Source organism: Pseudophryne corroboree, chromosome 8, assembly GCF_028390025.1.
Source record: "Pseudophryne corroboree isolate aPseCor3 chromosome 8, aPseCor3.hap2, whole genome shotgun sequence".
Taxonomy (NCBI): Eukaryota; Metazoa; Chordata; class Amphibia; order Anura; family Myobatrachidae; genus Pseudophryne; species Pseudophryne corroboree.
In genome coordinates this window covers 411,546,053-411,560,937 of record NC_086451.1, presented here as the reverse complement: position 1 = coordinate 411,560,937, position 14,885 = coordinate 411,546,053, and the positions used below count along the sequence as shown (strand labels likewise).

General features: G+C 52.3%; 1 protein-coding gene across 1 annotated transcript in view; it reads right to left on the bottom strand.

Annotated features, from left to right (window-relative positions):
* Positions 1 to 14,885, bottom strand: part of LOC134949352 (calpain-2 catalytic subunit-like) — a 266,498-nt gene that overhangs the window by 23,386 nt on the left and 228,227 nt on the right. Inside the window, exons 25-26 of the mRNA XM_063937866.1 lie at positions 12,557 to 12,640; positions 7,115 to 7,200 (exon numbers count right to left, since the gene is read on the bottom strand). Of these exons, the coding sequence (XP_063793936.1) occupies positions 7,115 to 7,200; positions 12,557 to 12,640 (170 nt within the window). The remainder of the gene's footprint in view (positions 1 to 7,114; positions 7,201 to 12,556; positions 12,641 to 14,885) is intronic.

Genomic DNA, 14,885 nt, shown 5'->3' with positions numbered 1-14,885 from the left:
TAGCAGTGAGCCTGTTGCCAGCAGGACTCACTGAAAATAAAAAACCTAACTTAAACTTTTATTCTAAGCAGCTCAGGGGAGCCACCTAGATTGCACCCTTCTCGGCCGGGCACAAAAATCTAACTGAGGCTTGGAGGAGGGTCATAGGGGGAGGAGCCAGTGCACACCACCTGATCCTAAAGCTTTTATTATTGTGCCCTGTCTCCTGCGGAGCCGCTAAACCCCATGGTCCTGACGGAGTCCCCAGCATCCACTTAGGACGTTAGAGAAATGTATTAACCAGTTTGACGTTTACAACCACCAACAGTTGAAACAGCTTGATTTGTGAGAAAATTCTGTTGCTCCTCTTCCTCAGAACCTGTCAGCAGAGTCCCTTCTGAAGAAAAACATAAACTGTACTGTATTTCAGAAAGATTTTTAGTAATAGAGCATATACAACTTGATCTCAGAAGAACCAGCGCCAATAATTATTATACATAAGCATCTGTTATGTTTTGACTGCAATTTTCCTTGTGGCTTCTGTCAGAATCTACATGACCTCCCCCTCAGAGAGGACTGCCCTCTCTAAAAGCACGCCTGGCCGAAAACCCCCCAAAATGGCTGCCACTGAAATATTTGATTCACATCGCAGCCTCAACATTTACAGTGTGGCTAAAGCCTCAGCGCCACTGCCTATTAGCCCCTAATAATCAGCTTGCCTGCCGAGAAAGGTCCCCTTAGATTACCTCAGCGGCTCTCCCCCGCCTGCTATGAGTGCGTCTCTGCTAGTCCGCCGAGAGAAGGATTGGATTACCTCAGCGGTTCCTATCCACCTGCTATCAGCGCCTCTGCAGCAGCGCTTCTATACACCAGCGTGCCTGTTTGTGTCCGTGGTGGAGCCCTTCCGCCTGGCTGCATGTATGTCCCTGGTGCCGGATCCTCCTCCGTTTGCTCCTTTGCCCTGACTAATTAACGCTGGCCACGGGGCGGATAACACATGCCCTGCTAGTGCTATTACTCACTGCTCTTTACTTCAGATCCTCTGTGTGAGATGCTGATCCCTTCCAACGGGATCTTTGTCTCACTGAAACTGTTAGCACAGTTTTTGGGAGCCTTCACCCTCCTTCCAGCTAGATTGGATCGGCCCACATAAATAATATTATAGAGAAAATCTTTTTATGGAGCAAGAGCTCCTTTCCTGTGCTGCTACCTCCAGCACAATTTTTCAAACAGGAGGGACTGGGGGGCGTGAAGGGGGAGGAGCCAGCTGTGCATATATCTTTTTTTATTACATTGGGAGAACAAATTGACAGAATAGGAGAGAAGTGGGTTAAACCTCAGCTAGTCTGGGGTGCAGGACGGTAAGGCATTATGGGAGTTTATTGTTAGCCAATAGGAGTGAACGTTGGGGGTAGGTGCAAAGGGTTTTTAAGCCTGGTAAAGGGGCTGGGTCAGCCTCTTCTGCTGTAATTGTGGTAGGGGTGAGTGCTCTTCACCCCTTTCTCCTGTGTTTGTGCTGCTTGCCCCTTACTGCTTTTACTCACTTGCCTGGCCTGGGTGCATTTTATATTGTGCCCACCTTGTGTCCCCCTTTCTGTTGCCCATTGCCTCCTGGTTATTTCGAGCTGGCCGCCATGTCCCGTCCCCTCCGCTCTGCTGGTGACCCTGCACGTTATGCTGCTGCTGCCCCCTCTCTGTCTCGGGCCCCGGGCCTGAGTGCTGCGCTCACGGCCGGGGCCCAGTCTCCTGGCGCCGCTGCGGGTGCCCGTCCACGGGCACGCGCGGCGGTGTGTGCGTTTGCTCCCACGCTGGCTGTGCCGTGGGCGCCGGGGGATTCTCCCGGCACAGCGGCAGCTGGTGAGGGACGGGGCGCTGGACGGCGGAGGACGAGATCGGACGGTCGGAGGGGGGAGCCAGCGGGGGTGCCCGCTGGCGGGAATACCTCTGCGACTGGGCGACTCGGGGACGCATGCGCGGTCCCCGCGCCCTCCACCGCTGAGAGTCGCTCTAGGGTCCCCAGATGATGAGGGGGTTTTGTTTAGGGTTGCGGCCAGTGGCTCATCCACTGGCCGCCACTTCCAGGCAGCTCCTGCTCGAGCTTCCTGGGAGCTCTCCCCGCTCCAGCGGGCGGGGCTCCCCGGATTCTTCTGTCATCACAGTGTGGGACCAGAGAGGGGAAGTGCGATCTGGGAATGGTGGCCATCCGGTTCCCCAGGTGGGTGGGGCCAGTGGGGGCCGGGGCAGTGAGGGGGCGGCTGGCGCATCGCAGGAGATTGCAGGTCAACCGGTGAGTGGAACACCGATACAGTTACTGTGTCTCGTGGGTCTTCTTCTTCCTCTTCCGGCAGTAGGTCTTCTTCCTCGTTGCAGTCGGCAGCTAGTAGCTCCACGAAGGCTAAAAAGAGGGCTTGCAAGTACGCGCGGCGTGAGGCGCGGCACCGGGATAAGCGGTCTAGGAAGAGCGGTAGTAGTTCCCGTAGGGAAAGTAGGCGGCGTAATTTGCCGGGTGTAGTTCACTGTGATTACACGGCGGTGTTGCGGGGGTTGCGTGAGAGTTGCAGGAAGAAGATTAGGCGGGGGGAATACGTCGACCTTTTCACATTGACGGAGGACACCAAGAGGGAAGGTAAGGAAGCGCATGCGAAGGGTGGTATTGGGGCGGAGGCATTTCGCTCGTACGACAATTGGTTGGCGGGTTTCTGCGTGTCCGCGGCATGCTACTTGGAGGATCACCCTGATGAGCACATCAACGTCATCAGGTACATTCACCTCGTGCATGACATGCAGCGTCAGTCTAAGGACGATACGTGGCTGCATTATGATAAGCAGTTCCGTCAGAAGCACGATTGCTTGCACATCATTGACTTCGGGTGCAAAGATGTGGAGGTATGGCTTCGGGTCACACGGGCGCAGGATATGAAAATGGTGGCAAAAGGGGGGTCCGTGGCTCAGACCGCGGTGGCAAATCAGACCCGGCCCGCCTTTGAGGCTGCACCGTGCCGCCCTTGGAGCACGGCCCGTTCTGCACAACAGGCGCCGGTGAAGGGGAATTGCTTTGCGTTCAACAATTCCGCGTGCCCCCTCGGTCAACGGTGACGTTTTCGACACCTTTGCTTGCAATGTAATGGATCACACCCGGCTTCCAATTGCTTTCGTGCGGGGCGGCCGGGAGCTAAGGCAGCCGGAGGCGCGGCCGGAAAACCAACTTGGGGGGTTGCCGCTAGTTAGGGTGCCATCCCCGGTTCGTTTGGGGGCCATGCTCAAATGGTTGGGGTGGTACCAAACAGAGACGACGGAAAATTTCTGCATGATGGTTTTGCATCGGGTTTTCGTTTGCCGGTGGAGGGGGACGTTTTAGTTCGGGCCGCCAGGAACCTGCAGTCTGTTCGGGATTTCCCCGACGTGCTGCGGGAAAGGTTGAGCAGGAGGTTCGCCTGGGGAGCATGGCGGGCCCCTTTGCGCTGCCGCCTGTCGAGGATTTGATTATTTCCCCGGTGGGGGTCGTGCCCAAGAAGGCCCCAGGTAAGTTCCGGCTCATTCAGCATTTGTCTTATCCATCGGGGTCCTTGGTTAACGATGCAATTCCACCGGAGTGTTGTTCGGTGGTTTATCAGTCTTTCGAGGATGCCCTGGGCATGGCACGGGGCTGCAGCCCTGGGGCCCTCATGGCTAAGCTTGATGTTGAATCGGCCTTTCGCTTGCTCCCTTTGCACCCGGAGTCGTTTCGATTCATGGGTTTCCGCGTCGGGAAGGAATACTTTGTAGACAAGTGTCTGCCTATGGGGTGTTCCGTTTCGTGTGCCATTTCGAAAAGTTCAGCACCTTTTTACATTGGTGTGTGGAGTTTTCTTGCGGAGGTAGCGGAATCGCGCATTACCTTGACGACTTTTTGTGTATGGGGCCCGCGCATTCTCCTCGCTGTGGTTTCCTGTTGTTTTCGCTGCATGCCTTGTTGGGGCATTTTGGCGTTCCTGTGGCCGAGGACAAGACGGAGGGGCCTCTCTCCTGTTTGTCCGTTTTGGGAATCGAGATCGATACTGTCGCAGGGGCTTGCCGGCTGCCTCGGGACAAGGTTGTGAGGCTTCAGGAGTCCATAGCGCGGTGCTTGGAGCGGCGTAAGGTGACGTTGCGGGAGGCTCAATCCCTCCTCGGGCTGTTGAACTTTGCCTGACGGGTGATTCCCATGGGCAGGGTTTTTTGTCGGAAGTTGGAGCGTTCCACGGCTGGGGTGTCCAGGCCGCACCATTTTGTCCGTTTCTCGGCTGAGATTAGGAGAGACCTCGCTGTGTGGGTTTCATTTCTGGCGGACTTCAATGGTGTGCTGATCTGGATGGCCCCGCTCGTCGACAATTTCGACCTGCAGTTGTTCACGGACACGGCGGGCTTGTCGGAGTTCGGTTGTTATCTCGACGGGGCTTGGTGCGCGGCTTCGTGGCCCGAGTCTTGGTCGCGGGAGGGGCTGACCAGCGACCTGTTGTTGCTGGAGCTCTTTCCCATCATGGTGGCCTTGGAGGTTTGGGGGGAGCGCCTTCGCAGTATTCTTTTTCGCTGCGATAATTTAGGGGTCGTGCACGCAGTTAACAACCAAAGGGCTAAGGCCCTGCGGGTCCTCCGGGTGTTGTCGCGACTCGTGCTGACTTGTATGCGAGGTAATATTCTGTTTCGGGCTCAGCACGTCCCCGGGGTTGATAATGGGATCGCCGATGCATTGTCCAGGGAGCAGTGGGATAGGTTCCGTTTATTGGCCCCGGAGGTTGATTCAGCGGGTTTGCCCTCTCCTTCTTATGTTTGGCAGGTCATCATGGCGGATTGGAAGGGCTAGCCGAGCTATCTTTGGCTCCATCCACTCTCACGGGATACCGTCAGGCCTGGAAGGAATGGGAAGACTTTTCCCGTGACCAAGAGCCTAGAGGTAAGAGGGGTCAGGGATTGTTTCTGGACTTCGTTTGGCAACTCTTCGTGACGGGTAGATCGAGAGCCGTGGTGTCTCGATACCTCGCTGGAATATCCTTTCATTCAAAGTTGAAGGGTGTTCCGGATTTTACGAAGAGTTTCCTGCTGACGAAGGCGCTTAAAGGTTGGGCGCGCTCTGCGCCGGTGCCTCCTGATAGTCGGCGCCCTATCGATGCGTCCCTGCTTTCTTCCCTCATGGGGGCGGTAGCGGACTCCCATTTTGAAACGCTTTTATTTCAGTTGGCTTTTTTCATGGCTTTCCATGGAGCGTTTAGGGTCTCTGAGTTGGCTGCGGCTTCTAAAAAGTCGGATGCCATTATGCGGCGTGCGGATGTTGTCATGGGTGTGGGGTCTGTGCTGTGCAGGCTGCGCCGCTCTAAAACTGATTAGATGGGTAGAGGTCATTGGATTACTTTGGCACCTTCAGGTAATGGGGCCTGTTGTCCGGTGGCATTGGCTAATCGGTATGCAGAGGTCAGGCCCTTGTTAGAAGGGTCTTGGCTTCTGCACTATGATGGGTTGCCATTGACGAAATACCTTCCAGTGGGATCTTTGTCTCACTGAAACTGTTAGCACAGTTTTTGGGAGCCTTCACCCTCCTTCCAGCTAGGTTGGATTGGCCCACATAAATAATATTATAGAGAAAAACTTTTTATGGAGCAAGAGCTCCTTTCCTGTGCTGCTACCTCCAGTACAATTTTTCAAACTGGAGGACTGGGGGGCGTGAAGGGGGAGGAGCCAGCTGTGCATATATCTTTTTTGATTACATTGTGCTACCTCCGGTCTGCATCCTTCACACCCCATCTGTCTTAAGACAGGGGTGGGGAACCTTTTTTCTACCGAGGGCCATTTGGATATTTATAAAATCCTTCGGGGGCCATACAAAAATTCTCAACTTAAAAAATTACCCTGCCCCCCAGTAGGTCTGCCCCTCAGAGGTACTGTGTGTGCGCGCCGGAGGCGCGCGCGCCAACAAATGGGTGTGGCCAGTTAAAATGGGACGTGATACACATATGCCCCCAATAGTGCGGTGCCAGATCCACAATTGCCCCCACAGTGCCAGGTATACAGATGCCCCCACAGTGCCAGGTATACAAATGCCCCTCACAGTGCCAGGTATACAGATGTCCACACAGTGCCAGGTATACAGATGTCCCCACAGTGCCAGGTATACAAATGCCCCTCACAGTGCCAGGTATACAGATGCCCCCACAGTGCCAGGTATACAAATGCCCCTCACAGTGCCAGGTATACAGATGTCCCCACAGTGCCAGGTATACAAATGCCCCTCACAGTGCCAGGTATACAGATGTCCCCACAGTTCCAGGTATACAAATGCCCCTCACAGTGCCAGGTATACAGATGCCCCCCACAGTGCCAGGTATACAGATGCCCCCCACAGTGCCAGGTATACAGATGCCCTGCCCTGCCCCCCCCCCTCCCCACCGTGCTGCTTACCGTGCTGCTTTCAGCGGGACACGGAGGAGAGCGCGGCTATGTTGGGTGGCGGCGGCATGTAGGATTTGAAACCAGCCGCCGGTTCGAGAGCCAATCAGAGCTCGCGGACCGGCAGCCGCGGCTTCTGATTGGCTGCCGGTCCGCGAGCTCTGATTGGCTCACGAACCGGCGGCTGGTTTCAAGTCATACACGCCGCCGCTCCCACCCGACAGCCGCGCTCTCCTCCCTGTTCTGACAGCTGAGACACTCTGCCGCCGGACTGAGCAGCAGCGTGTCTCACTGACACAAGCTGGTGGGCCGGACCAAACGGCTTTGCGGGCCTTATACGGCCCGCAGGCCGGAGGTTCCCCACCCCTGGTCTAAGATCTCCAGTGTCCCCTAGTGGATGAAAGAGAAGCATTAAAATAATCTAATGCAGCAACTAAAGTGTTATATATAATCATAATTGCACTCATGAGATAATAACACATATTCTATTTAAAAATGCAAACAAAATCCTCCCTCGCTATAACAAGTGTAGGAGTGAAAGTACTTTACACGTAGTAGGCGATCCAGTTTTAAAGGATGTGCATGGCACAGTGGTTAGCACTGCTGATTCACAACCAGACGCATAATAATGCTTGGGCGTGTCCGTCATCTGAAAGATGGCACCCATTACAGACACGCCCCTGCTCACAGGTAAATGAATTGGCTTTAGTTGTGTGTTATTTCCCTGCACACTCACTTGTCACTCCATCGCCCATTCCACTCCACTTTCCCCCATGGATTGCGTAGCCGAAGCAGCAGGATTCTGCGCCCATTATACTCCACCTGGCAAAATAAACAGTCCAACGTTAGTGCCTCTGGTCTTCATTTTTGTTGACTTATAGAAAACAGGAAACTGGTGCGCTGGTCAGTGCACTAGAATATCTATGCAGCAGGAACCCAACAAAACGGGAACCCACCCAAAACGCTATAGGGAAAAAGCAGTGGAGCAAACATAGTATATTGGGTGATACTGAAGGTCTTTTGAATATATTTGTTACAAAAATAAATAAATAATAATATATAATAGTAATAATAATTTTATATATATATATATATATATATATATATATATATATATATATATATATATACACACACACACACACAAACACGAGGAACCACTGCACTCGCCATTCCCAGGGGTTGGGGTGCGGGTGCGGGTGGGCTGTGACCACCGAACTCAAATATACCGAACAGAAAACCCAGCACTCTCCTAAGCAGCTTCATTTACCTTAATGCTTTAATATACATCTAAATAAACAATGGGGTTTGGTTTATGAATTGTACAATGCATGTAAGCTTGTGGCCCACTCCACGGGACCCCATTTCACCGCAAGTCCTACTCTATCACAAACTTTCACATAGATTTTATAGAAACCTGGCAACTGCTGTCTCATAGAGGAAACTGTGCTTATCTGGTTTAGAGCTTACCTGCCACACTTATGGCTTTTAAAAGGTAAGACAGTCACCAACACAAATAACACAACTACACAAGTGTGCTTACCTGGTTTACAGCTCACCTGCCAACAGACTACTGGCTTTCAAAGTGAGACCGTCACCAACACACCTAAATAGCAGCTGATCCAGGTTAAAGGTAAATGAGCTTAGGGGTGCATGAGAGAGAGATATGGTCACAAATGGGCCAATTAAAAATGAACCCTGTTATACAAACAAACACGAGGAACCACTGCACTCGCCATTCCCAGCCATTCCCAAGCTGCTTAGGAGAGTGCTGGGTTTTCTGTTTGGTATATATATATATATATATATATATATATATATAGTGTGACTTACCGTGATCTTCGGGCCTGCATAAATACTGTATTACGTAAACTGCACTTTGGGCCAGAGTGTAGTGTGTCACATGCTAATTATGCATCCTTCATGGGCTTCGACAATCGCTCTAAAGTCAAACATTTGGAACCCCCCCTCCAGAAATCCTGCATTGCCCCCGTTTGTAGCGACACAGCAAAGCCATAAAATGTGTGCAACATTCAAACCCCATCCTCTGCGCAGTAATATATAATTAATGGAGTATAAATGGCGTGCACTACATGGGATGTACCAATACATCTGTGACACTCTATACCAGCATTAGTCAGACTGATGTGCCCATATGTATGACGCCTGGTTAGCCACCCACCTGTTCGGGGCCAGTTATATGAGGTGTGACAGTGGGCAGTTGCCCCCGGGGCCCTCGCACATTATGGGCCTCCACACACTGACCCTTAGAATTGGCCACTGGCACTATTAAAACCGGAGCAAAGCATTTATCTGTGTCTCCATTCTCCCATCTCTTCAGCTGTTCCCTAACAGCAGCCGCCAAGGAGCCCTTCACCACACAGTCAGTCTCATGGGATAGTGACGTCAGATCCTGCGAGACACTGGCGCTGCAATGCAGAAGGAGCTCACTGAGTAGTTACTGTGTAAGATTGTAAAGTGCCAGTTCCAACCTCAGCGGAGCCGGCTGGCGGCTTTGCTTGTTCGGTGCCCCACCCCACCCCATCAAGGTTCAGACTTTGACAATGTAGCTGCAGAGCGTCGGTGCGGTGCTGCCTGGAGCAGGCAAGGAACACATTTATAATGTGAGGTTTGTGAGTAGCCTCTGTCATAGGAGTTCAGCTTCTGGCATCTGCAGATGGTGTGACAGTAGATAAAAATATATAGGAAAAATACAATCTTCCGTGGGCATAAATCAGATTCATTTCCAGGCTGAAAAGCTTTTCTTGCTATTTCATTACTTATGTAATTTGTATTTTCTTGGAATTAATACACTAATGAATCTGATTTATCCCCACAAAGGGCTAATTATTGTATTTTCCTATATATTTTAGCTGCACCATCACACCATCTGAATACTAGTACAGTGTATATATAGAAGCAGTCCATCGTATCCCTGCCCACGGCATGTGGACTGCTTCTATATATAACCTGTGTTTTACATATTTTGTAAAGTTCTATTTGCATTCTGATTTCCAAAAAACACTCTCGGCAGGATGTAATGAATCTGAGATCGCAGGTGACAGACAGACATGAGGAGAGGAGGCAGGTGACAGACAGACATGAGGAGAGGAGGCAGGTGACAGACAGACACGAGGAGAGGAGGCAGGTGACAGACATGAGGAGAGGAGGCAGGTGACAGACAGACATGAGGAGAGGAGGCAGGTGACAGACAGACATGAGGAGAGGAGACAGGTGACAGACAGACATAAGGGGAGGAGGCAGGTGACAGACAGACATGAGGAGAGGATTCAGGTGACAGACAGACATGAGGAGAGGAGGCAGGTGACAGACAGACATGAGGAGAGGATTCAGGTGACAGACATGAGGAGAGGAGGCAGGTGACAGACAGACATGAGGAGAGGAGGCAGGTGACAGACAGACATAAGGGGAGGAGGCAGGTGACAGACAGACATGAGGAGAGGAGGCAGGTGACAGACAGACATGAGGAGAGGAGGCAGGTGACAGACATGAGGGGAGGAGGCAGGTGACAGACAGACACGAGGAGAGGAGGCAGGTGACAGACATGAGGAGAGGAGGCAGGTGACAGACAGACATGAGGAGAGGAGGCAGGTGACAGACATGAGGAGAGGAGGCAGGTGACAGACATGAGGAGAGGAGGCAGGTGACAGACAGACATGAGGAGAGGAGGCAGGTGACAGACATGAGGGGAGGAGGCAGGTGACAGACAGACACGAGGAGAGGAGGCAGGTGACAGACAGACACGAGGAGAGGAGGCAGGTGACAGACAGACACGAGGAGAGGAGGCAGGTGACAGACAGACATGAGGAGCGGAGGCAGGTGACAGACAGACACGAGGAGAGGAGGCAGGTGACAGACAGACACGAGGAGAGGAGGCAGGTGACAGACAGACACGAGGGGAGGAGGCAGGTGACTGACAGACATGAGAGGAGGCAGGTGACAGACACATAAGGAGAGGAGGCAGGTGACAGACAGACATGAGGGGAGGAGGCAGGTGACAGACAGACATGAGGGGAGGAGGCAGGTGACAGACAGACATGAGGGGAGGAGGCAGGTGACAGACACATAAGGAGAGGAGGCAGGTGACAGACATACGTGAGGGGAGGAGGCAGGTGACAGACAGACATGAGGGGAGGAGGCAGGTGACAGACAGACATGAGGAGAGGAGGCAGGTGACAGACAGACATGAGGGGAGGAGGCAGGAGACAGACAGACATGAGGAGAGGAGGCAGGTGACAGACAGACACGAGGAGAGGAGGCAGGTGACAGACAGACACGAGAAGAGGAGGCAGGTGACAGACAGACATGAGGGGAGGAGGCAGGAGACAGACAGACATGAGGGGAGGAGGCAGGTGACAGACAAACGTGAGGAGCGGAGGCAGGTGACAGACATACGTGAGGGGAGGAGGCAGGTGACAGACAGACATGAGGGGAGGAGGCAGGTGACAGACAGACATGAGGAGAGGAGGCAGGTGACAGACAGACATGAGGGGAGGAGGCAGGAGACAGACAGACATGAGGGGAGGAGGCAGGTGACTGACAGACATGAGAGGAGGCAGGTGACAGACACATAAGGAGAGGAGGCAGGTGACAGACAGACATGAGGGGAGGAGGCAGGTGACAGACAGACATGAGGGGAGGAGGCAGGTGACAGACAGACATGAGGGGAGGAGGCAGGTGACAGACAGACATGAGGAGCGGAGGCAGGTGACAGACAGACATGAGGGGAGGAGGCAGATGACAGACAGACACGAGGAGAGGAGGCAGGTGACAGACAGACACGAGGAGAGGAGGCAGGTGACTGACAGACATGAGAGGAGGCAGGTGACAGACAGACAGACATGAAGAGAGGAGGCAGGTGACAGACAGACATGAAGAGAAGAGGCAGGTGACTGACAGACATGAAGAGAGGAGGCTGGTGACAGATAGACATGAGTAGAGGAGGCAGGTGACAGACAAACATGAGGAGCAGAGGCAAGTGACAGACAGACATGAAGAGAGGAGGCTGGTGACAGACAGACATGAGGAGAGGAGGCAGGTGACAGACAGACATGAGTAGAGGAGGCAGGTGACAGACAAACATGAGGAGCGGAGGCAGGTGACAGACAGACATGAGGGGAGGAGGCAGATGACAGACAGACACGAGGAGAGGAGGCAGGTGACAGACAGACACGAGGAGAGGAGGCAGGTGACTGACAGACATGAGAGGAGGCAGGTGACAGACAGACATGAAGAGAGGAGGCAGGTGACAGACAGACATGAAGAGAAGAGGCAGGTGACAGACAGACATGAAGAGAAGAGGCAGGTGACTGACAGACATGAAGAGAGGAGGCTGGTGACAGATAGACATGAGTAGAGGAAGCAGGTGACAGACAAACATGAGGAGCGGAGGCAGGTGACAGACAGACATGAGGGGAGGAGGCAGGTGACAGACAGACACGAGGAGAGGAGGCAGGTGACAGACAGACATGAAGAGAGGAGGCAGGTGACAGACAGACATGAAGAGAAGAGGCAGGTGACAGACAGACATGAGGAGAGGATTCAGGTGACAGACAGACATGAAGAGAAGAGGCAGGTGACAGACAGACATGAGGAGAGGATTCAGGTGACAGACAGACACGAGGAGAGGAGGCAGGTGACAGACACGAGGAGAGGAGGCAGGTGACAGACAGACATGAAGAGAAGAGGCAGGTGACAGACAGACATGAAGAGAAGAGGCAGGTGACAGACAGACATGAAGAGAGGAGGCAGGTGACTGACAGACATGAAGAGAGGAGGCTGGTGACAGATAGACATGAGTAGAGGAGGCAGGTGACAGACAGACATAAGGGGAGGAGGCAGGTGACAGACAGACATGAGGAGAGGAGGCAGGTGACAGACAAACATAAGGAGAGGAGGCAGACGACAGACAGATACGAGAAGAGGATGCAGGTGACAGACAGACACGGGGAGAGGAGACAGGTGACAGACAGACATAAGGAGAGGAGGCAAACGACAGACAGACATGAGAACAGGAAGCATGTGACAGACATGAGAGGAGGCAGGTGACAGGCAGACATGAGAGGAGGCAGGTGACAGACAGGAGGTGGCAGGTAAGGCAATATGAGTCTTGTATACAGTACGTTGCTACATTGTAACAGAGTAAGTAATGTATTACCTCTGAGACGCCTATAATGGAGTATGCGTGGCCTTTCACCAAACCTTCTGGGGTCCTCATTTCACTCTCATTCTGGTTCAGGATCTGGACAAAGGTAGTAACTCCTGTCATTATCTCCATGATGGGTACATTAACATAACACAATTTATGTTCAGTGTGAAGCTACCAGTTACATGGCTGCCATTGCATATCTTCATGTCACATAAAGCCAATAGGTCTGTGCCGCCTTATGCCTAAAAATTAAACCCAACAAGCTGTGGCACAGAACCTTCCATCCAAAGCTGGCATATTTGAAACTGCTGAATTGTTGGACTAAACATAAGGTATAACCCAGCACAGCTGCTCAGCCAACTGAAGAAATCCACCTAGTAATTATCTGCTTGGCCACTGACTAATCCCAATTGTGTGCAACATAAGGGTCATCTTTCCTATGTACTTCATGGGTCCTATGAACATAAGTCCTCACAGCCCTGACATCATACAGAGACTGGAGGGAGCTCTCTTCCTCCAGAGAATTACAAAGGTCTAAAGTCCTGATTTAGCTGTAACTATCTGACTATTTGGGCTGAGAGGAAGGTTTCTCAATGAAATATGATATATGGAGACCTACAAGACGGATCTTCCAGCTCCAAAGCTCTCCTAGCTGTAGAAAATAGCTACAAGAAAAGCTGTCTTCTAGGAGTTGGAATTCTTACTCTGCAGAATCCAGGATCAAAAGGTGGATGCTGTTATCTCCAGGCTGAGGGGTGGTCTTCTGTTTGCCGGCGGTCGGGCTCCCGGCGCTCAGTATACCGGCGCCGGGAGCCCGACAGCCGGAATACCGACAATTATTTTCCCTCGTGGGGGTCCACGACCCCCATAGAGGGAGAATAAAATAGTGTGGCGCGCGTAGCGCGCCACCGTGCCCGTAGCGTGGCGAGCGCAGCGAGCCCGCAAGGGGCTCATTTGCGCTCGCCAAGCTGTCGGTAAGCCGGCGGTCGGGCTCCCGGCGCCGGGATGCTGGTCGCCGGGAGCCCGACCGCCGGCCAGCCGTAGTGAACCCAGGCTGAGATACCAAGGAGCTATTGGAGGAATGTATGGTTCCCTCCTGCTTTAAAAGCTCAATAATTGGCCCGGTTCCAAAGAACTTAACCGTAAAAGATCTGAATGACTACAGGACAATTGCACTAACATCTGTGACAATGAAAGCGTTTGAGTGGCTGGTGCTGAACCACCTGAAAGAAGCGACTAACTATCATCTGGATCCCTTGCAGTTTGCTATCGTGCGAACAGGAGCGTCGAGGATGCAGTCAATTTGGGGCTGCATTACATCCTACAGCACTTGGACTGTCCAGGCACCTATGCTAGGGTTTTATTTGTTGACTTTAGCTCAGCATTTAACACAATTGACCCCTGTAGTCTGCAGCCCAAACTTCCATCCTTAGGGGTTCCTGTATCTACATGCTCATGGATCGTAGATTTCCTGACAGCGAGGACACAGGTGTGAAAGCAGGGAAGTTTTCATCTGGTGTGCGCTCGATCAGTACAGGGGACCCCCAGGGATGTGTCCCTTCCCCCCTGCTCTTCTCTCTGTACACCAATGACTGTATCTCAACCGAGCAATTGGTAAAAATCATAAAATTCGCTGATGACACCACCATCATTGGCCTAATCAAGGACGGAGATGAGTCTGCTTACAGACGCGAGGTGGACCGGCTAACACAGTGGTACGGCAGGAATAACCTTGACCTAAACCCCTCAAAACGGTTGAGATGGTAGTGGAATTTAAAAGGAAACCTGCTGCCATGCACCAACTTGTGATAGCCAACAGGGTGGTGTCGTGGGTCGACTCCTTCAAATTCCTAGGGTCTTTAATTTCCCATGACCTTAAAGGGGTGCCAAACATAAATTCCATCGTTAAGAAGGCGCAACAGCTGCTGTTTTTTTCTGAGGCAACTCAGGAAATTCAACATCTCCCAGAAGCTGTTAATTATATTCTACACAGCCATTGTGGAGTCTGTCCTATGCCCCTAAATCACAGTCTGGTATGGAGCTGCCAATAAGTGTGAAAGACGGAGGCTACAGAGGGTGGTAAGAATTGCAGAAAAGATTGTCGGAGACGTTCTTCCCTCTGTTCAGGACCTTTACCTGACCAGAGTCAAGAAGTGTGCAGGGAAAATCGTGGCAGACAAGCTGCGTCCTGGCCACAACCTGTTTGAAATGCTTCCATCAGGCAGGCGCTACAGGACCATTCTTACCAAGTTGACCAGAGTAAAAAAAGATTCTCCCCGCTAGCTGTTCACTTACTAAATTATGCCTAACAAGTCTGGCGCAACGAACTGAGATGCAG